General features: G+C 38.6%; 1 protein-coding gene across 4 annotated transcripts in view; it reads left to right on the forward strand.

The window, feature by feature from the left end:
- Positions 1-217: 217 nt before the first annotated feature.
- Positions 218-23064, forward strand: part of trak1a (trafficking protein, kinesin binding 1a) — a 36288-nt gene continuing 13441 nt past the window's right edge. The window contains exons 1-2 of one of the 4 annotated variants that reach the window (XM_074683151.1): positions 218-383; positions 10159-10353. Coding sequence is in view for 3 of the 4 variants with exons in the window: in XM_074683148.1 (XP_074539249.1) it covers positions 19640-19868 (229 nt within the window). In the remaining variant the exon portion in view is untranslated. Of the gene's footprint in view, positions 384-7203; positions 7321-10158; positions 10354-13553; positions 14297-19398; positions 19869-23064 lie in introns of those variants that run through there. The other 3 variants (XM_074683149.1, XM_074683150.1, XM_074683148.1) reach the window with 3 other exon arrangements.

Genomic DNA, 23064 nt, shown 5'->3' on the forward strand with positions numbered 1-23064 from the left:
TTTTCATATAGCTCATAGTTTTTTTTTTTCTATATGTCTTATTCAGGTACGGGGTAAACAACTTCTCTACATTCAAGTGTGTTCTCCTCCTCCTGCTGCTTCCACCCGTCCTGCGCTCCAGCCATCTGAAACTCACCCTGTGATGCTCTAGTTCTTGTTTTGACAAGTCCGCATTTTGTCCATGGCTGGTCATGTTTTAAATCGTTAACCAATCGGCGCCAAGCTGGACCCCCAGGCTTTGCCTCCCTATACCGGCCCTTCTACCCCAACCCCCCACCCAGGGTTCCTATTGGCCAGTGAAGAGGAGGAAGAGGAGGAGTATGACAGCGAAGCAAGTCTGCTGGGGTTCACAACAAACTACAGAGATGCTGAAACCATCACTGGTAATCTCCCACACACTCTAAAAAGCAATGATTGACAAAGATTAGGGAAATTACATTTGTTTAATCCAACAATCAAAAATGCTTTTTTGTTCTGTCATGTTTAGTTTAACTGTGTTGAAAATGTCCAGTACTAAAAACCAAGGGAGTTGATGTATGAGAGTTTGACAGAGAGAGTAAGGCCTGTGGAGCTGTGAGAAACTGTCTCCTCTCTGTGACCCGCCTCTAATGTCACATCCTGGGGCTCTAGGGGACCTCATCTCTGTGACTGAGCCAGCGTGTGAAAAGAGCTCCCAGTGGACTGTCTCTGTCAACTCTTTCACTCATCACTCCTCTTCTTTTCCTCTCAGCACTCATCCTCCTCTCTGAGGGAGCAGAGGGACACTAATGCGTTGTCCCCCTTGGTTTTTGCTGTGCTATAGCCCATCTTCTTTCTCCTCACAGTCTGAATGAGCCCGTCTGGACCAAGTGTCTGGCAGATGCTTTTAACAAATGAAGTGATAGCACATAAATTATTAATGGGTATTGATTCATATTTTCATTGCAGTGCTAATCAGGCATCAGTGTAGAAACAAAAACTGATAAACAACTCTTTTTGAATCATAATTATTTTTCTGCAGTACACTGGACAGAACTAAGAAAGCAGAGCAGACTAAGTCGAGTCTAACATGTCATCTTCTTATGAAGTTTCTCAGAGAACAAATAAATAAGAAGCTGAGAAACTGTTAGGAAATGCCCAGAGGAGGAGGCACGGTGCTGAATGTACTCCCTGGCAAAATCCAAAGATGCTGAGAAACTTGTCTTAAACAAGGCTGAACTGGCTCTTTGGTCTTGTGCTGTACAGCAGCAGTTTCTAATGCACAAACAGGAAAAACCCTGTACTGTACTTTCCTGTCACACACTCCTCCACCCTCAACCATAAACTCAGTTCCCTTTATTAGTTTGAAAACCTGCCTCCTTCAATTTGACCCTGAAATTAAGAAATCTGCTACCTCTGATGAACTTCAATTCTTGGAAAATTTAGAAAACTTGGCTTTGCTTTTCCTTCATCCAATTATTGAATTTCCAAAGCAGATTAGCCTCCAGAGGGTCCTACAGGCTGGAGCTGACCTCAGTTTACATTGGCCAAGAGCCAGGTGACATGTTTCCATGTTAACGCTATGATAAAGTGGGTTGTTTATAGAGCTATTTTTAGTTCAAAAATTTGTAAAATTATTCTTTTTAACATAGTTTTTCTCAAGTCCACCATATTTCACACAGCGGCTGCATTATTTTTATGTACTTTGGATATATATATAAATATATATATATATATATATATATATATATATATATATATATATATATATATATATATATATATATATATATATATATATATATATACATTCATATATATATATATATATATATATATATATATATATATATATATATATATATTCATATATTTACACACACAAATGCACACTCATGATCCTTGTGAACTGCTTTTTTCACATAAAAAAAAAAAAAAAAAAATCAGCCCGCTCAGGCTTTTGTGACGACTTTTTGTGACTAGCTGTGTCACTCATATTGATTTTAAAACAACTGCGACTTAACACATGTTGGAATATATTTATTCTTTAATTTCCTTTAATTTTACAACTTGATGCACATAGTTATTTATTTCCTGTAACCTGTTTTTTAAGAAAATTTTATTAATTTGGAAAAAACCCAGATAGATGCTTCAGATTTCAAAACATCACTGATATTTGTGTAAGAAGCGATATTTAATTAAATTATTATGTCAATCATAAAATCAAATATGCATTAAACACCAGTTAGTAACTGTTTTAGGAAGTATTCTGTTATTTAGGATGCAGAAAATATCATCTTTAATGCAGAATATGGAACATCAAAACGGACATAAGGGGAAGCACCAACATTGCCTCACAGTAGCCACACCATCAGGCTGCTCACAGTGGCTGCAGATGTTATTTTTAATTGGCCTCCTGAGCGCAGACATTCATCAATGAAGATTGTTTAAAACTGCCATAAATCATCTGGACTAGTTAATTGGTCTATCTGTAGATGTACAACACTAACTCTGAAAATCTTCTTGTCCCCAGTCTTAAGTCCCTTGTGCCAAATGACGTGCTTGAAATCTGTGAGCTACTGTACCAATAAGCATCAACAACTAGTTTGTTAAACTAATTTGCATGTGTTGACTATCATTTAGTTTCAACATTTTAGCATTAAATTAACCACAGAGGGGGAGTGACACTGTATTGCACTGACTGCTCCGTTATTTTTAATTTTCAAACTGTATTTTGGTTTCACATTGTGTGAGTTGTTACATGTCCCTAACACTGGAAGTATCTGAATGCAGAACAGTAGTACAGTGCTGCCATCTATTGGTATGATTGGATTATTTACGTTTTCCAGTAAGGGCAGTTAATGTTTCATTTTCAGTGACTCTTTGCATCTCTCCTTGAACTTTCTTTCCTGCTGTTCGTCCTGCTCATGTCTCACCATCAGTCCCACCTAACTCTCTGCTACCTAACTCTCTGCTTCCTCACAACGTGAAAGAGACTTTGCGTGTGTGAGTGTAATTTCACTGAGTCCAGACGATGAATGAACACAAAGAGCTGAATGGAGCTGCCCAGCGCCATGGAGCAGTTCCTGGGCGTGAGGTGAACTCACCGTGGTTACCGGCCAGCAGTGATGTAAAGAGTTGAGTAACTGTGAAATTATGGGATGCTCTGTGAGGAGAGAGAGAGAGATCAGGAACAAACAGACAGACGGTTACAAGTTATGTAAGTGGACACAGAGTAGAATCTAAATTGCTGAGTGAGCTTGCTCACTCTGAGGCAATTACATCATGGGAAACTTCTGTTGTGCTGTAAAGTTTGGAGAAGAGCCTGATTCTTGTTTACTGTTTGCATGATCACACACACCCTGCAGAGACAGAGCCAAGGTACAAGAGACTGAAACTATGATGACAGAAGTCTGTCTTTGTGGACTTTATTGTATAAATGATTATTAACTTGCAGGTTTTTTTTGAATGTGTGCTATTACACGTGAGGGTTGATGTGTTTTTGTCCAAGAGTCTGAATTATACGCTGGCTACACAATGACAGAGCAGGTTGAACAGCAGTCATTTGGTCACTGCAGGAATCTTTTTTACAACACTGAAACAATTTTGACACTTTTGAAAGTTTTTAGCAGCAGAACACAACCTAAAAAAACCTCTCATACCTAAGGTTGTGGCATATGATACCAGGTTAACTGTGGGTTAAGACAGTGTTGCTTGTTTGCTCCTCATTTTTTGTATCTTCTGTATTTATGAGATGTTGCATGTTTACATTTCTGAGACATCATGTCTTGACGTGTTCAGACCTTCATTCTCGATGTTTCAGAGGATAAAATTGCTTCTTGCTAAACAAAAGGGTTTCTAAAACTGGCAACAAAAGTTGTTTTACTGATGCAAAGATATGTTTTCCTTGCTTAGCTAATTCATAGTCAGGTCAGCCAGAATAGTTTTGTGTCATTGACTAGTGTTACACTTAAAAATGAATTAATTTTAAAGCTTCCTGAATACTGAAGCAATTGACCAACTGATAGCTCACCAGTTTTATCCTGAAAATGAAAATTCCGCTAAAGTGTATTCATTAGGCAAGGCAAGGCAAGGCAAGGCAAGGCAAGGCAAGTTTATTTCTATAGCACATTTCAGCAATGCAATTCAAAGTGCTTTACAGACAAAACAAGTTATAGAAAACAATTAAAATTCAATTAGAAATGAGATTAATTAAAAAGATACAATAAATCAAACGACAAAAAACAAACAAACAAGATTAAAATAGATTTTAAAACAGATTTTAAAACAGATTTTAAAAACAGATTTTAAGATAAAATTTGCAGTGCAGAATTAAAGACAAGATATTAAAATGATTTGTTAAAATGCTCTAATAAAAGGCAGCTGTAAAAAGGTGGGTCTTCAACCTGGATTTAAATGAGCATTCTAACGACACCATGCACCTTAATGCTTTTAGAATCAATTCTTTGTCCTGACAGTATCTGGTGCTCTCATCTTCTACCTTCTCCACATTCCACGTCTCTTTTAAGCTTTCTTATCATATGCAACTAAAAAACATTAGAATCACATGTATAGTGTCTGAAGGCTGGATGTTGTCACTGAGCTGTCCTTTCAGTCATCTCTGCCAGTTTATGTCATAATGGTTGGCAAAATGTGCAGCAGTCCATGCTACAGTAAGGAAGAACAAAGCTTTGTCGCAGGTTATGTAATGTCATTTCCATAACACTGAAGGACAACTGTCTTTCAGTAAAATGAGTGTATTAGTCAACAGTTTCCATCAAATTTGAAAGTACTGATGTGGCATTCCTTGCTTCTGAGTGATGATAACTGTTTTTATAAAAGGTAACACCTTGGTCATCATGTGACTAATGAGCAAACTTCACATGGAGAGCTACTTAGGTAGAGACATTTGAGCACCTTGCCACCACTTCTTACACTAAGCTCCCACAGGCTGACACTGATATTTGACCAAGCTGACGTACTCTACTGTATGACTTATGCTGACCCTCTGTGACCAGCGGCAGCTTTCAACCTCAGCCCAGTCTAATTCTGGACTGAGCTGTGACTGCAGCCTCATGAAAACAGCATGAAATATTGGATTGTACTGCTCGTGGTTTAAGCTGTCGGTGTGGTTCAAGTTTAAGTGGACTGTAGTTTTGTTTGCTCATGTCAGTGTTAGTGTGCTAGGAAAGAGGTGTGTGTACAGCACACGATTACACACAATTTTTAATCATCAAAATCTGTTTAATCAAAAGTTTATCTAAAAAAATTAACAATTTCCACGGATAATTAATCACAGACCATCACAGCCTTTAGCCCAGTGCTGTTTCTCTTTTGTTTAGAGATGAAAGTTACCAATTGCTGGATTGTTCTAACACAAACACAAGCCCCTGAAGTGCCTCTCATATGGAATTTAAAATGCTACACCAATGTCTTTGCTTCCATTAACAGTCCACCTCTCTTATTCCTTAAAACAGCAGCCTCAGCTGTTTTTTGTCTACCCCTTACAGCAACTGTTTTAGAGCAATAAGTCAAGCTCGTGTAATGCATATAAAGCTAGAAAACAACAGTATGCTGCTAGCAGTGAGTCTAAGATAAGTCAAGGCCCATACATCAGACTGCATTGTGAGTTGAACATTTAAGTTTTTTTTCCTGACTAGAGTTTAAGTAAAACAACTGAAACAGAAGAAGAAACACTGCAATGTTGACAAAAGTGAGTTTGTTCGACATTTTGGAGGAGTAAGTTAAGTTCGGATCATAAGTAGCGCTAGCTAACAACCACAAAAGCTGGCATGTCCACCAAAGCTGGCAGCACACCAGCACCTCTTGTGTCACAGTCCGACATGTTAAAGGCTTGTTTATTAAAAAAAAAAGTAAAAAGGATTTTTGAGCACACATGAATCAGTTCTGTGTGAGGGAAAAAGTGTGATTTCTTTTCAAAATTGTGGAGCAGTAAGTCAGCCTTGTTACCTCCACCAAGGAGGAGTTTGTCTGTTTGTCTGTGAACAACATAACTCAAAAAGTAATGAACAGATTGTGATAACATTTTCAGGAAATGTCCAAAATAAGACAAGGAAGAAGTGATTCAATTTTGGAGGTGATCTGGATCACCGTCTGGATCCAGGTTTTTTTTTTAAGGATTCTTTATCATTGTGAGATTGGGCTGTTTTCACCATATGTGTGTATAACTCCACAATAATGGTGTGATTGCTTTGCAAAACAATACAAGACAAGGTCACCATAATTTCTGACTGATTTGAAAGTATGATCCAGATCCTGGCAAAATTATGAATACTAAGATCTTGAATATGAAATAAGAACTGGGTCATCACAATTTTCAACACTGTCAGGTAACAAATTATCATGCAAACCTGCAACTAACACCAAATTGTAGCAGACAGTCTGCTGAAAGGGAGTATAACATTGAAGTAGGACTAAAGTGTTGTGTGACAATCACAATGAGGTCTGCGCTCTCTGGGTGCTTTTCTAGTTAATAGTTAAAGCTATTACAGCTTGCGGGCATTGGCAGCTTTTTCCAGTACCATATGTCTCTCAAAAAATATAATTCCAAAAAGCAAATTTTATACCCCTTTATTGGGATGTATTAGTCTGAGAGTGGTATAATAATACCAACAACTCCAGATATAATGCACGTTTGCTGAGTGGGGGAACCTGTCTAGCTTACAAAATACACATTTCTTTATTTAGCTTCTAATTTAGGCATTTTGGATACGTCCATGTTGAATGTCCATGTTGTAAGTCACAGTTATATTATATTCATCCAGTGTAAATTGTGCTCAGTTTTGGCATACTCAAGGACATTACAGATTTGCCACTCCTGTCGTTCTCTAAGAGTTTATTTTAGAGCAACATGTTCTTGAGCAACTAGAAAGACAAACAGTAGAAACAGCTTCAGGCCTGCCGTGACCTGTAGTGTGTTTATACTGAAGCAGGATGGGTAGAGACAGAAGGAGAGTGTGTTTCGTTAGAAGGGCTCACGGGGAGAATCCAGCTGTGAGGAAGACAAATAGAGAGAGGAGCAGGGGGAGTCAGAGCAGGGGCGGTCCATGTGGCTATCGTCACTGGCATGTCAGGCATGACAAGCCAGTTTGGCTCGGGTCTCTTCTGCTCTCGCTCCTCCCTCCTTCCTCTTTCTCTCTCCGTATGCCTCTTGCAGTCAGCGCTGTCCTCTGAAACTTTTTGCACCCTCTCTCTCCCATGTTCTTCCTGTCTCCCACCCTCCCGGTGCTCTTTCTCTCTCTCCTCTGTCTTATTTTGTTCGACCTTGCTCTCTTCTGGTCCAGCGGAAAATGTGATTGGGGGGCAAGAGAGTTTGTGGTTGTCGGGCTTCAGGCACCATGAGTGAGTACACCGTGCACAGCATGGTTTTCTGCCGGCTGTAGCTTCTCTTTGTTTAAGTTAATGACAAGTCTAGCTGACATCTGGAGAGTGTCTCTCAATAGTTTGTCCTTTTGGTTGAATTTCTTGTGCTGTCATTTTGTCTGTTTATGAATCACTTAGCTGTCCTTCCATGTTTTTGTCTTGTGGTTTTAGTCCAAACAAATGTAGTGTTTTTGCAGTCATACACTGTTGGAGTTGTTAAAGCTCTGACAAACGTTTTAAACTAACTCTTTGTTTTAAGGTTCAAAGTTTACCCTGAATGTGTTGTGGGGAAAAAAGGTCAGCATGGCCAAGAGTTGCATTCCTCTTCTGTATTTCCCCTCTGGGGGCAGCCATTTTGGACATGATAATCATTGCACTTGGTTTTACACTTGTCCCAAAATGTTTAAAATCTTTTCCTCGTGTTTCTACTGTTAGACTACAGGGGCATGTGGTGCCATCCCATGAGCTTGTATACCCTTCTTCTTTTTGATGACCTAATTTAGGATGTCAGTCTGGCGATACCTCACAGTGTGGTGCTGTTTGTTTAGTGTTGGTTCTTGTGTTGATCAACAGGCAGTGGGCAGGTTTTGTTTTGACACTGGCACCTCTCCTTTGATTTAAGGCTTGTTTAACTTATGTAGCTTATTTTGACCAGTAAACTGAAGAGTTTCTAGATTTGTAACTAGAATAGAATGGGATAGATTATAATTTATCAATCTCCAAAGGGAGATTCAGAGTCTCAGCAGGAATAAAACCATCTTCAGTCCAAACTGTGAGTGCTCTGTTTGTAAAGGTGTTTATTGCTCAGTCAGACAGTGTGAGAGCAGCCGAGTCTTACATTTGAACTTGAACTTTCTCCCTTAGTTTGTTAGCGGTCTATATTTACATCTGAATGCTGGACTCAGTCTTGAACCTTTCCTGGTCATATGGCTTTTTACAAGATCAGACTTCCATGGTTCTTATAAGAGTTTCAGCATAAAGTGATGGATGTGAATTCATCTGTATGTTGCTGATTTCTAGATATCTGTAAGAGATGTCATGTGATGCCGTCATTGTGTCAAATGAAATGCTCTCAAAAGGGCAGTATAGAACAAAGGTCAGTAATACTCACAAAAGACAGTGTTTACTTCTGGTTATCCTGGTTAACCATTTTTGCAGCTTTTTGTAACTCTTTTTGCAAAAACTACAAAAGTAAATTATTCATACTACTCAGATTCACTAATTTCAAAAAAGGGGGAAAATAAAACTATAAAGTACTGTTCTCTGTTTTAATCAATTACTGCACAGATACGCTAACACACTCACACAGTTTGTTTCCATCTACTTTGACCTTTTTGTTAGCTCACACAGCACAGAAAGCTTTGTGTTATTTTTATCCTCTCTCATATCCTATCTGTACTCTATTCAGGGACTGAAGTGCATTGGTTATATTTCAAATCACAAAGAAGATTTTTTAAATTCTTAGTGGTTACATCCATAAAAGCTTGGTGATGCCCGTGATTGAGAATTTCTAAGACCATCTGAAACTTCCAAACATCTCATTGCAGGGTCAACATGTAAGAGTGATCTAAGAAAGTATGACACTTAGAAAAGTTAGGAAAAATATTTTCACAATTCCCCAAAAAACAAACGTGTCACATTTGATGAACATCTGAGGTTTATGTCATTGTTGTCACATGTGTAAAGGCACTGATAAGAAGAGTATGTAGCACTGAACTTGGTCTTGAAACCTCATTGGCTGTCCTTGCTGAATGATTTCCCCAGCTGCCATGTTTGTGTTTGAGTGTGTGCTTCCCTTTTTCAGCACAGTCAGTCATTCAGTTCTGGATTAGCAAACTGTGAGAGACAGCATTGTTAGGGAGACAGACAGACAGGGGGACAGACGGGCAGTAGAGGAGAGTGACAGAGGCAGAAAAGGGGGGGGCACAGAAACAAAGGACTTTATTTTGAATGTATGTTAATTCTCATTCTTTGTCCATGACAGTCTGTCCATCGAAGAGCTTTTTACTTTTGTGAAAAAACAAATAAAACGTTGACACTGAAGTATTTCTTTAGCAGAGAAAAAGTACACTTCACTTAGTGGATGACTCCTTAAATAGAACTCTAAACCATCTTGTGAACAGGGAGGCACATAGCTGAAGGCTTAGGTAAGATAATTTAGTTTTCCACCACAGCACAGAAATGTAGCTCTGGTTGACGCTGTGGTTTTCAGAAGAAGGCTGCTCTTGACTTAAAAGGAGAGGCAGTTTTTCAACCCATCTAACTGTTGGTTCAGGATGACCTCTTGTGTGAATTGATCGCAGTTTTAAAAAACAACTTTATTTTATTAAATCTAAATTAACTGCATACACCAATATAAGAAAAGGTAATATAGTGTGACGTGTATAGCCCTCACTCAGTGAAATACAAATTAGCATATGAAAATATTTATTGAGGGTGTTTGTAATTTCAAAAACTAAATCCTAAAAAGGTAAAAAAAAAGTTCTAAAAAGAAAGCTAGTTGACATGGATGACCCTGACCTTCAGTCAGTCTCCATATTTAAGTACAACTAAGTGTTGTGGTGGTTTAGTTCCTTAGTTGCCCACTAGAGAGCAGCATAATGTTTCATTTCCAGAGGACTGTGAAAATGGTAAATGAGGACAGATCCTTAACTCTTCTTTTTGTCACAAAAAGTCAAAGAAAACACCCTTGATCACAAAACTCTGTGCTGAACTTAATTTATTTCTTTTCCAATAGATAATGCATTTGTTTAATGACTGCTGAAAACAGCCTTTCAAAGAAAAGAAAAAACACTGTGTGCCTCTTTCTCTGTGCAGATGTGTGTAACAGTACTGACTTGCCGGAGCTCGAGATTATCAGCCTTTTGGAGGAGCAGCTGCCCGTCTACAAGCTGAGGGCCGACACCATCTTCGGCTATGAGCAAGATGATTGGCTGCGCACGCCGTTGGTGGAACCTGACTCTGCCCTCGACCTGACCACTGAACAGATAGAGGAGACCCTCAAATACTTCTGTAAGTTCATCAGTATGATTTTTAATGTACCTTTCACATTTGAAAGAATATGGTACCGATGCCCAGCACCTGACCATTGGTACCGGTACTCAACGGTACCAATTTTTGGTACTTTTTTGTGTTTATTAGGTAAAAATTATCAATTTATTTAATAATAATACTCTTTTTATTAAACATATTTATTCTTCAATATATATCCTTGCAATGCTATGTTCATGCCCAGCATGGAAAATTGTCTGCACTTAAACTCCCTCACAGTCACAAGGATGCATCTAGGTACTTAAACATGGTACCTTTTGATTTTACGTGAAAAGGTACCTGGTACTTTTGACAGAATTTAGTCAGTACCTATAAAAGTACCTAATGCGGTACCCATCCCTATATACTGTGGCAGTAATCCTTTGAAAGATTAAACAATCTTATCCTGTAGTTTTCCCCCATGACCTTGTAGAATATAGAAGAGTATCTTGGCTGATTTTTTCATAGTACAGGACACTGATGTTGTATTTAAAATAACATAATTTATTTTGAAAAGCAGCCCTCTAAGTAAATTTGCAGCAAAATATGCAATTAACACGAAAAGGTCTATTTCCACTTTAGCTCACACATTCATGGTGATGGATACATTACAACCATGGATTTTTATTTCCTTTACGATCATTATTAGTTTAAAAAATAGCCATATTTACATGCTAAAACCGAAAAACTTTTTTGTTCTTCCAAATATCATCATCCTTAATTTTAATAAAGTAGCCTGCGAAATACTCTTTACACCAAGCTTTTCAGAGCTAGAAAATCAGACAAAACATTTCTTAGATAGTGACGACAAGGATTTAAAATCTTCAGAGTATATTATTTAAGATTTATTCTGACCTTTAGCAGAAGGAATCACACAGACACACAGTTGGCCATCTGCCCATCAGGGTCAGGGTAACAGCTGACCATGGTTGCCACAACAAACACACCTGATGTGCTCTTTCTCTCTTTCTCTACCCTCAGCTGGTCAATGTTTTGCTTCTCTCACATTCAGCCTCTCTGTTTCTTTTCATGCACATGTTTTTCATTTTGTCTTATCAAGCTAAGAGCTGCCCTGAGGTTGGTGCCTCAGGCAGCAATAAACCACACACTACCATTTGCACACAGCTACAAACAAGCACCCAGACTCACACAAGCACGTGCACTCAGCGAAGCAGGGGAATGTGGAGTGGGTTTTTCACCATCAATAATTTAGTTTTAATTTATGTCAGCTTGAACAGTGACTCAGGGTAAAACCAGCCTCTAAAAATAGATCAAGTGTCTTATAAATAGTCCTGAAGTGTAACTTTACCTTGATGCTCCATGTTGTTGTGGTCATCTCTGCCTTGACATTCACCACAGTCACTGAGGCTAAGAGGTAACGACAAGGTCACGTTGCATAAGAGTGCATGACTGTGTATTTATTTATTTATTTTATCAGATGTATTCTCCATGTAGTTGTTTCATCCTCAGTAATCCGTATCACAGACTAGAGGCATGTTGCTTCTAATTATTGCCTCAAACAGATGGCCGGGTACTGACTCCCTGAGGGGCTGAATGAGCTGAAGGGTCATATCAGTTTCATCACGGTCACTCTGGCTGAGTATCACTGAACAAGTGATGAGATCTAGGAACATTTCCTCTCTGATAAGAGAATGACACATACTGAGCAAAAGACATTCAGCAGCTGATTTTATGAAAGCATTAATTTATGCAACTGTCTGTCCTGCCTACTACTAATCCTTACCTGGAGCTAACATTGGCTGAAATGTTGAACAGGATAGGATGGATAGAGGTAAAAATGTACTCTATTACGTCACCGGGGACTGGTTTTCTTTAAGGATGCTGCATGTAAGGACATGTTTTAGGATGATGATGACAGGAGGTAACTGACCAATAGGAGGCCATTTCATGTTGTGATGACATCACAGCCACATGTCTCATGAAAAAGAGGGGATTTCAGATTGATGGATGGTTTTTGTCAATCTGCATATATTAAAATACTCTTTCCATGTTATTTTAGTTATTGTGTAACGTTTTCTCGAGTAAAGCTGCTGCATATATAACTTAAACAGGTTTGATAATATAGGTTATATATGTGCAATTTATGTAATTCACACATGCTTTCATAAAAAGAGAGCAAACTGTGACTGAGTCTGTCTCTGAGGGCTGATGCAACCTCTATGCACTGGACGAGTAATTACACATCATCAGCCTGGTCAACATGGTCCGGGTGATGTGTTCATTAGCATTAGAGCCGGTTGTACTTAACTGCACTAAGAAATGCATCTTGGTATTTTATGTAGACACACATCCTTCTCTTTTTATGCTAATCACAAGTTTCTTGAAAATGTGCAGTGATGAGAACATTTTTCTTCCCTTTTATTTTTATTTTTAGGTGGAACCATTTTTTTGCAGCAGCTCCATTAGTTTTAACAAACATATTATGTTAGCAGTCCTTTTCATTGTTGTTTAATGCTGCATCTTTGTCTGCTCATACGGAGGGGGAAATGTAACTGAATCTATCCCAAAGGTGCTGATGCAACCTCCCCATATTACACAAGTGAGGTCTGGTGCTGTTATATGAGTCCTTTAACTCATCAGCATCAAACACTGAGGTGTTGCAAGTCCCCTTATAAGGACATTTAAAGCCTTCTTTAATTTTTTATTGAATGTTGTAGTTGTTAGCCCTGGCCCTGTGTTAGCTTCATTTCTAGAGTGTATGATTGTATTAAGCTGTTTAAGGATTGCCACAGTATGCATCAAAGCATTCTGCTTTGACATCGAGCTAACTGATGTTGATTTTGCTTTTGTTGTCACTGACATCTTATGCTCAGCCTCGTCTTCATTTTTCTGCTCGTACCATCAGCTAAAATGACCAAATCCAACTGTGTTCATTCATTTTGCCACGTCACCCCTTCCAGCACAGCATTGCTTCCCAGCTCACTTCCTTTACAAGCTCTCCTGTTCAGACTCAGGCCTTGGAGTCTGAGCCTGTTACTATAGCAACCACACAGAAGGACAAAGTAGAGGAGAGGAGGGAGGGAGATGCTGACATACGAATGGAGGGGCGGGAGCAAGCCAGTGGTACCGCTCCTTCTGGTTGGCTGTTCTCATCCACTAAACCCGTCCCACCCCGCTGTGTCATGATTATCATCATCTCTGTGGTGCAAAACTCGTGACTGCTGCTGCTCTATCCCTCTCTCTCACACTCTCTGTATTGCTGTGATTATTGAGTCATTGTAAGGGATGCGGAGGTCCATGTGGAGAGCTGATGCTGTCGCTGAGCAAAGAATCCTACACAAGAGAAGCTAGTGGAAATAATCTGACCCTTGAAGGACTCTGCTCGAGGACTAGAAAACAAACTGACAGGAAACTATAAATGGATTGATACAGAAGAGGATTGAATATGGCACGTCTGCTGAAGCTTTGGTGTTGGATATAAAAGAGAGGAGACAGAGACAGGGATTTCTAAAGATGGCAGGCTCTGACTGACACAATTTGTGAAGATTTAACTGGGAACAAAAGATGCTACAACTGATGATGGGACTACTGGATCACTTAAACAACATGCAGAAATTCTTTCAACACCACAACAAATATGGAGCATAATATGCTGACAGTGTGTTGGTAGTGAGTGTGGACCAGAGTTGACACAATGGGACCTGTGTGCCAGCTGGAAAGTGCTAAGCATGCTGGGACGGCAGAATTGGATTGACTTGCATGTACAGTTAGAACCTTACAGGACCCCAGCAGCAGTGGCCGCAGCAGCAGCAGCTGGTTGTCTCTGAGCATGCAGGCACTTTGGGAACAATACAGCTGTCAGTCAGAGCAGTGAGGATGAAGAGACGAGGCCAAACCAGAGGCCAGAGGTTTGTTAAGGCAGACTACTATGAGCTGGACTGGTACTATGAGGAGTGCACAGATGGTAAGACAATAATTTGGTAGCTTGATGCCAATGATTTCCTCGATAGTTGAATCAAACTACTCAAAGCAGTGTTACTCATTTTGTAGTTTAGTTGGTGGCTGAAGTGTGTTATTTGCAGACATTTCATTTGCAAACATCAAAGGCTGCTTTGGTTTTAATAACTGATGAATAAAAATACAGGGACTGTACCAAAATACCAAGATGTACTCTGAAATTTCTCTGACACAAGAAGCATGGTCCAAAGTTTAAGATCTGATCCTATGGGTTATGTGGCCACCAATAAACTGTAACCACGTTAAAGGTAGATGTAACTTCATGGTTCAAAGGTTATAAACATAAAAAAAACAGCTTTGATAATCCCATGTGTGCCAGCAAAGCTTTACAGCATGACCTTTGCTGACACAGAGATTCATGTAAAAGAGATAGCAGTAGAATAAAGATCCCTTGTTCAAAATTAAATAACGTTGGTGAAGCAGGAGACAAGTCTTCCTTCATTCTACCTCAAAGGTGGATAATTAGGTATGTAAGCTCAAAAAGGATCAGTTTTTTTTGTCAATACCTATGAGCTAAACCCCTTCCTGAGCCATCTTTAACTTTAATCTTTCTCTAGTTTCCATCTGAGATATCCAGAGAATGTCACCTTGGGGACTTAAATTCCCTTCATTATTAAATACCAAGGTTGATGAACAGTAAGGACAAACACAGGAGCATCAAAGCTGTAGCTTCAGCAGCAAATGATGCAATGTACAATAGATGCGGTAACAGGTGCTAAGAGTCATCTGAGTCAGCGTAGCTTCCATAAATAAGCTTCAGAGTAGCTTTTATGACTAGCTGTGTGTGTAGGTGTAGGAAGCAGGATTCAAATAAGTATGAATTTGTGAAAAAGGTTTGTCTGTACTGATGTAAGCTGCCCACTTATCACAGCTGCTGAACAAAAGGGAAAGACACCAGCTGATCTGGAGAGATTCCCAAAGTCACAGGTAGCAAATACAGTTTGTATGAAAAGAAAAATGAATAATGAAAAATGGATAAGGGAAGCTAAAAACAAAATTGAAGTGACTCAGGATTCAAGTTAAAGGAAACCAGGTTTGTCAATAGAAAGTTTAAACTTGATGTGACGGGGCAATAAAGGATTATCATATCTAAATTAAATATTAACACTTGAAGGAGTACACATGTCAAGCAGGAGGGTGTCCTCCTGAAAGCTGGGTGACTGTTATAAGTTCACCCAAGCATAAATCTTAGAATGTGGTGCAGTGATAACAATTATGTAATGCACCCCAATTTTACTCCAGCTGTTTCATGTATTGCAGCAACTACCGTTTTTCACCTGTGTGGGTAATGATCGGACAGGGCCATTCATACACACACACAAACACACAGGGTCAACACATGTGGAGGACTTATGCTGCCTGATCATGTGATATGAGTATTTGTCTGTCTTTCCTATTTTGTCTCTCAAAGCAGCTTGGTTTGAGTCCATGTCTTTCTGTGTTATGTAATTTAATCCATGTATTACTGCTATGACCTAAGATGTTTGCTTTTCATTTGGCTGAATACAGGTGCTTTATGTTGGATTTAAAAGTGATGAGGCAGAGAGCGTGGTCCGTTTGCTGCATGTGCTCTTTATTATGCTTTGTTTTGCATGTGTGCTGGGGATGCTCTGTGGATGATCTTACATAACCGTCTGAGACAGCTCTGCACCTCCCAATCGGAGCTGTGCACCTTAAACATCTGCAGTGGTAGTGTTTTTGGGAGACTGTTGTTTTTAAAGCAGACACTTACAAGAGATTGTACAGCTGTTTGATATTGAAGTGATCAGGTAACTAAATATGAGGGGGTTGTCTCGTATCTTTGATATTCAAATGGAATGTGAAGACAGAAATAGAAGCAGCTGGTTTGGTGTTATTCTGAGATGTGAAGGGAGGGATGTGGAAGTAGGTTGGCTTATATTTAGCACAATGATTTGCATGCCGCTCTATGACACCAGTGTCCATAGCAGCCTGCCAAACATTCATTGACAAAGAGTTGGCAGGATGGGTGATCTGGTGGTCTGAACAGGGGGCACACTATTTTACCAAGGAGAGTTTAAAGGCTTAAAGGGATTGTCGATAAATGACCGAGAGAGGAAACGAATCACGTGCCAGCATTCATTTTCATCATGTTTTTTAAAACTGGCTGCAAGAATTGCAACATACCAGTGTGTTTGTCTCAGAGTTTATGCACTTTTTCACCTCAAACTGAGAGTTTCTTACCTTTATATCATGAGTTTGAGTTATTTTCATGATATATGAACGAATGCATCAAAGGGAGGGTCAGACCTGTGTTTTTTTGTTGACTTCACTTGTAAATTGCCTGTAGTATTTTGTCAAAAAACCATTCTTGACAGATGGTAGTGTCCTGTCCACTTTGATTTCTGAAACGCTAAAAGAAAAAAATTATGTGTTTGAGTCTTTAGTGGCAGTATCTAATTGTCTTAAACTTAATGAACTTCTAGTTTTCCCATGCACTTATCCTGAAAGATGTTTGTCTTTGTTTGATATAAATGTTTTTTCTTCTAACTGCATACAAAGTGTTTTTCCTGAGACCTAACAGTTTGCACAAAGAGGAGAAAGTGAAAACAAGTGGAGTGTAAAGTAAATGTGACCGGAAAAGCAATGGCAGCACTGAACTCACAGAAGCTTAGAGAGGTGTTTGTCCAGGACTCCTTTGTTTGCTGCAGCGATGCATCCATGGGATCATTGAGTGGAGCTACTCAAGCATGCAGGAAGGGACTGAGCTGGCATCGGTTTTCTAGTCCAATTACAGTAATTATAACACTTTAGCAGTGACTAATGAGCAGAAAACTTAGCTGTTTTCTTTCTTTTGTCATTCGAAGCAGATTTCCTGTTAGACCAGATCTAACCCCGTAAACAAGGCCAGCCTGGATGAAATATGATTTTGACATACTTAATACTGTCATCCTTCGTTTACGGAAGCATGAAAATACTTTTATCTTTTCCCAGCAGTCTGTAATTAGATAGTAGCTGTGTTTTTAAGTTGGCCAGTAGGTGGACACGTTTTAGAGTTTAGCCTGGGGCTTGCTCTGTCTCCTTTACTGTCTGGTTAACTTGACTTACTTTTCTCTGAGCCTCCATGTAGCAGACAGCAGACCTTTAATGCCACATGGTATATTATAACTGTGGCTTTAACACTGAATTTCTGTCATTGTATTTATAAGCAACAGAGGTAAGCCAAGAGGTTTGCTCAGTGAAACAGCTGATCAGATTTTTTTCTAAGCTATGCATGATCTTGATTTGTTTGTGTCCAGAAAACCAGAAAATACTTCACATATTCCACCCTCGATGTGTCTGCACTGAAGAATGAAGGAAATGTAATCAGTGAGAAACAAGGTTAAAATAGTTTTGGATTCATCATTATAGATTAGTTTTAGTTAGTTTTGACATTTTATTTTCCATTAGGGTTTAGTTTTAATTAGTTTTAGAGCAGGCATTCTAGTTTTTATTTAGCTTTAATTTTTGCAACAAGGCTTAGTTTTAGTTTAGTTTTAGCTTTTTCATACCGTATTAACCAGGTGCAGGATTCAAAAAGGTCAGAGTAAATATTTTGTCATACTGTTTATTTTCAAGTCCAACATAGTGCTCACTGCTCAGTCAATGCTGATACTGATCTGTTGGCTGCTGCCTTAAACACATGAAAATAATATAAACTTAGTATAAAAAAATTTAAGCAACAATTATACAAAATAATGTTGACATAAATTACATAAAAATAATAGTAACATAAATTATATATAAAAAAAACAATATAAAATGAGCTTCAATAAATAAAAACTTGGACTCTGTAACAATTAAACTATTACAGATGCTCTAATTCATCGCTCCTCTATGTTTCGTCGCAGCACAGAGCACAGCCAGTCAGTGCAGTAAAAAAGCTTGTCCCTATATGCCGCTATAAATGTGCTGTGCGGCACTGACAACTGCCTAAAACTGTCTAAAATTGGTTGGGAAAATGTGTCGGATTGATTTAAATCCTAAAGACCGTTAATATTGTCAAAAACTATAACTAAGGGAATTTTGTCTATCATTTTAGTTAGTTTCAGTTAGTTTTGTGAACACAAGATACAGTTTTAGTATACTTATCATTTTTGTTTTCTTTTCTAGTTTTTATTAGTTTGAGTTAACTGCAATGTATTTTAAATTTTCGTTTTCGTTTTTTAGTTTCGTTTTAGTTGACTGTTATAACCTTGGTGAGATATTTTGTGAAACAGCTTTTTCCTTGTCCTTGCAGCTTGTAAAGAACATGTGGTGCATAGACAGTTTATGTCAATGCTGTAGCTTTACACGGATGAGACTGTGGACTATGTCAAAGTTAAGTTTATGAGACATGAAGCTGCTTTCTGCAGGTAAACAGCTCCACTGTTTCCTCATAGTTGAATCTCTATTTTTAGTTACTTGGGATGACAAAAAACCCAGGAAGTTATGATTAACCCATTTATCAACTTATTCATATTTCCCTCCACATTTAAGCAACTTTCCTGGTGAGGTTAAATATTTGTGAAATCACTCACCTTTAAAGGTTTCACAGTGACTGGCCCCACCCTTGAAACTGGTGCAGGTCTATTATTGTTCGCTCTGCCCTATTGTCACCATAGAGGCTGAACAGGACTGTACCAAGTCACTTTCACTTGAGGGGGGACTTAGTTTCTTTAGATTTAAAGCCTTTTGGAGATAAAATTGTCTCTTATCTGACCTGATTTGCTCCTGTTAATTCTATCTTTAAAAAACCTCATGCCAACTAAAAAGATGTTCTAAGATTAGGAATAAGACTCATACACACAAAATCATTTATCACACATGAATTTTTGTAATAATTGGATGTGTTGGATATATTGCCTGAGTTTTATGAAGAACCAATGAACAACTTCCCTTATGTATGTTTTCACACCCTCTGTCTCTGGAAAGTAAAGTAAGCCTTTCACCGTCCAGTGACAGAGGAGACAGGGAGGAGTCAGGTTATCGAGTTGTCTCTCAGAGTTGGCAGGGACAAATGATACACACAACTAAAGGAACTCACCCAGGAGACATATTTTTCCACCCAAGGGATACTTTAGTGAGTCTACAAAGAACAGTAGGTGTGCTTAGTGTGTGTAGTCAGACTTAAGAAGACTCCAACGGGCATGGCTGTCACTTTGTTAGTTGTGTACTTATTCATATAAGTGTACACACATTAGATATTAATACATAGGTAAAATCAAACACCCAGGAGTGCAAACAGCACTTAGGGGACCATGGTGTCGCTCCTGAAGGTTTTGTGGTTCAGAGGTTAGTCTGAGAGTGGAGGATGGCTCTGCTCTCAGCTGCTGGCACTGAGGACGAGCTGGAATACTCCTACATGACAGAGGGAGACAAGGAATATATTTTTAGTTATGGAAGCACGGATCAGGAGGAGAATGAAGAGGAAGAAGAAGAAAAAGAAGAAGAGGAGTATTTCTGTCATTACAGACATGACAAAACAGAGCATCTGGATGAGGAGGATGAGCTGGATGAAGAGCAACAAGTTCTGTGTGAAGGTAGTCTGTGAACAACTCAGAAACTAAGAGATCACCTCTTTTTCTTCTTTTTTTCTGACCTAATTTAGCCTTATTCTACAGCGTCGCTTGTTCTGAAGTTGTGTGTATCCTGTGGAGGATTAGCATAACCTGTGTCAACTTCCAAAGAGTATCTTCCTTGTCTCCTGTTCCTCATGTTAGTGTTGATCTCAGCACAGCATGGCTAATCTCCCAGCTGATTTGACATGTTCAAACATGGGCTTGGCACTTTGTCTCTGCTGACACTAAGTGTTAGTTGCTGGAAACGTGCTGACACTAAGTGTTAGTTGCTGGAAACGTGCTACTGAAAACATGCTGCTGTACATTTTCATACTTTGCAACACTTTTTAGAAGTTGATTTTTAAGGGAAATTTTAGATATGTTTACATTTAGCTTGTCCAGAAAGAGAGACAACAGTGGCAGTCATAACAACACAGAGAAGATGCAAATTTTGAGGAATTTGTTTATTCAAGACTCTTGAAACTATTTTGTTTATCATAAAATAATCAGTTGTTAAATTAGATAAAGGTGTTAAAGTTACATACAGGTACAAAAAAGGACTTGACTGTTGACTGAGTAGTTTAAAGTTGATCTGTCTTTGAGCTAAATGTGCATAAAAAATAAATCAGGACGGCTCATAAACATAGCTTTGTTCATGATCAAACATGTTTTATAGTGGCAGTAAGGTTCAATGAGGAAATATTGCTCATTGATAAGAGCTTCATTTATTATACATTTTCCAGAACCTCACTGGTTGATTGGTTTATTGATTCAAATAGCAAAGTCTCTCTTCGGCCTGATGTCTTGGTGTTTGTTTGTTGCCATTGAACTTGTGGGTGGTCTGTTGCTCAGTAGCAACATGAGGCTTCAGCAGGACAAACATAAAACTCAAGACCTCCCCCCACTGCAAAGTAGCAAAAACAGAAAAACAGTTGGAAAGACAGAGAAGGCAAGTTTTAGTGTTACAGGTCACTCTCCCATTCACTTTTTCAAACAGAAAGAAACACACAGATTACCTCTCAGTACTGACTTTCACCTCCTTTTTTTAGGGATGCACGATATTGAATTTTTGCCGATATCCGATATGCCGATATATCGAAACCCCTTTTGGCCGATACCGATAATCACAAGTTTGTTTGTTTTTTTCACTGTAAAGAAAGCTAAGTCTATCCTGTACTGGAATTTATATGTTACTCTAATTGTGACGGTCTTATTTGTTTAAGAAACACACATAAAACAAGACAAAAAACATTTGATTTTACCATAAATAAGAAATGTATTATTTTTTCAAACTCAAGACATTCAGTATTGAAGTACAGAAAAATTATTTCTTTAGATCACATGAACTTTAAATGTACGATGCATTTTTAAACATAACCAAGTTGCATTTGATTATTTCAGAGCTACTGTAACAACCTGGTGACAGACAGAGCTCTGCAGTGCAAATAAATGAAGTGCTACATTTTATTTAAGGAGCTTATTTTTCAGATGGAAAATAATGATAATCCTAACTGAATAGCACCTTATCGGCCTATTGGCAGAGATTTTCATATCTGCCGATACCAATAAACATGTTTTTAAGCTTTTATCAGCCGATACCGATATTGTGCCGATAATATCATGCATCCCTACCTTTTTTACTTACGGTCACCTCTACCACACATCTATATCTGAAGTCACTCAATTAAAAAAAGCAAAAAGTATTAATTTTCCACATCACCTGACCTTACTTAAAAACCAGGAAGTCTATCATGTCATTAAAGCCATAGTAGTTTGGAAATATCATGTCTAGTTAAATCTATTTTGTTTTTTTAGAAAGTCTGTTACGAACTCTGGTTGCATTCCCTCATTGATCCAGTCTGGGTGGAGTTTACCTCTTGAAATGAACCGATAATAAGCACACAGAGGGACAAGTGATGGGTAAACAGGCTGCACCTTGTGCTATCAGCTGTACAATCTCATTGGAGCACTGATAGCAAACAGATACAAGCAGAGCATTTTCTATGCCTGTGTCATGGTTGCTGAAGGTCTGTCCTGCAGATTTGTTCCCTCAGTAACTCTGGTGCTCACCCTGCTGAGATGGATGTTTATGTGTCTGTGTCGTATTCATCATGGGCATTATTGTTAGCCATTGTTGACTCACATCATATATGCATCTGTAATATTTTTATAATCATGTAAATGTTTGATAGGAGTAATGATCCAAAAGACTTTTATGATCATCTCTCTGGAGTTTGATTGGTGTGTGCAAGTTGTTTTGGTGGTGCAAGCACATACCTGAATTCTTCATTAAACATCCACTTTCATTCAGCACCCATACACCAAATCTAAAATACTGAGAGGGGATCTATAAGGCTAATGATGAACAATATTATGTTGTATAATGTGTGCTTAAAAGCAGCAAAGTGGCTTTTTGAGCACCCTAGCAGGCAGTGCAAACCCTCAAAGTGTTGTGCATAAAAAAAATTGCACTAGAGAGTATAGCTGCTGTTAGAATTGTAACAGCAAATCTCTTAAGAATATCCAAATAAATGTGAAAGCCATAGATTTTGTGATCAGGTCATCAAGGAACAGGGTCATATTTTGGACTACTTGAGAGAATGACACAATAAAAGGCAAACAAACACATTAAGGCACCCTGATTTAATCAAACTGAAGTCTCTGTGAAGCTGCTCATTGTTGATGCTGCTCATTGTTGAAGCTGCTCATTCAACCTTGTCTAAAAAGAAAAGTGCAACTTTTAAATAATGGATGATAATGATGAGGAACTTTTTCGACTAACTCAGAGCCAGTTAAGGCCTTGTGTTCATGTTTCCAGCTGCCACACAATGTCAGTGCTGTGTAAGGATATGAAAATGTGTCATTTGCATTGACCAACTTTGATTTGCATTTGAGGAAGCTTTTGAGTTAGCTTCACTGGGGATAGTATGATACGTGTCCTAAACTAAAATAATAAATGCTCTTAACTCTTAATGAATATGAGAATATGAAATGCATGCTTTACCTCCTGTTATTACATGTCATGTAATAAGTTGTTGGGTATCCACGGATATCCCCACACCAAACGCATAATGATTGGGCAACAAACCCAGGACTAATTTGACTTATTTGTATTTGGACCTTTGCCATGTGGACTGAGTTATAAGAAGCCTGAGCTTTGTATGACACTGTGAGGAGC

Source organism: Halichoeres trimaculatus, unplaced genomic scaffold, assembly GCF_033239565.1.
Source record: "Halichoeres trimaculatus isolate MK-OKI-2021-1 unplaced genomic scaffold, fHalTri1.1 fHalTri1_scaffold_12, whole genome shotgun sequence".
In the NCBI taxonomy this organism is placed as follows: domain Eukaryota; kingdom Metazoa; phylum Chordata; class Actinopteri; order Labriformes; family Labridae; genus Halichoeres; species Halichoeres trimaculatus.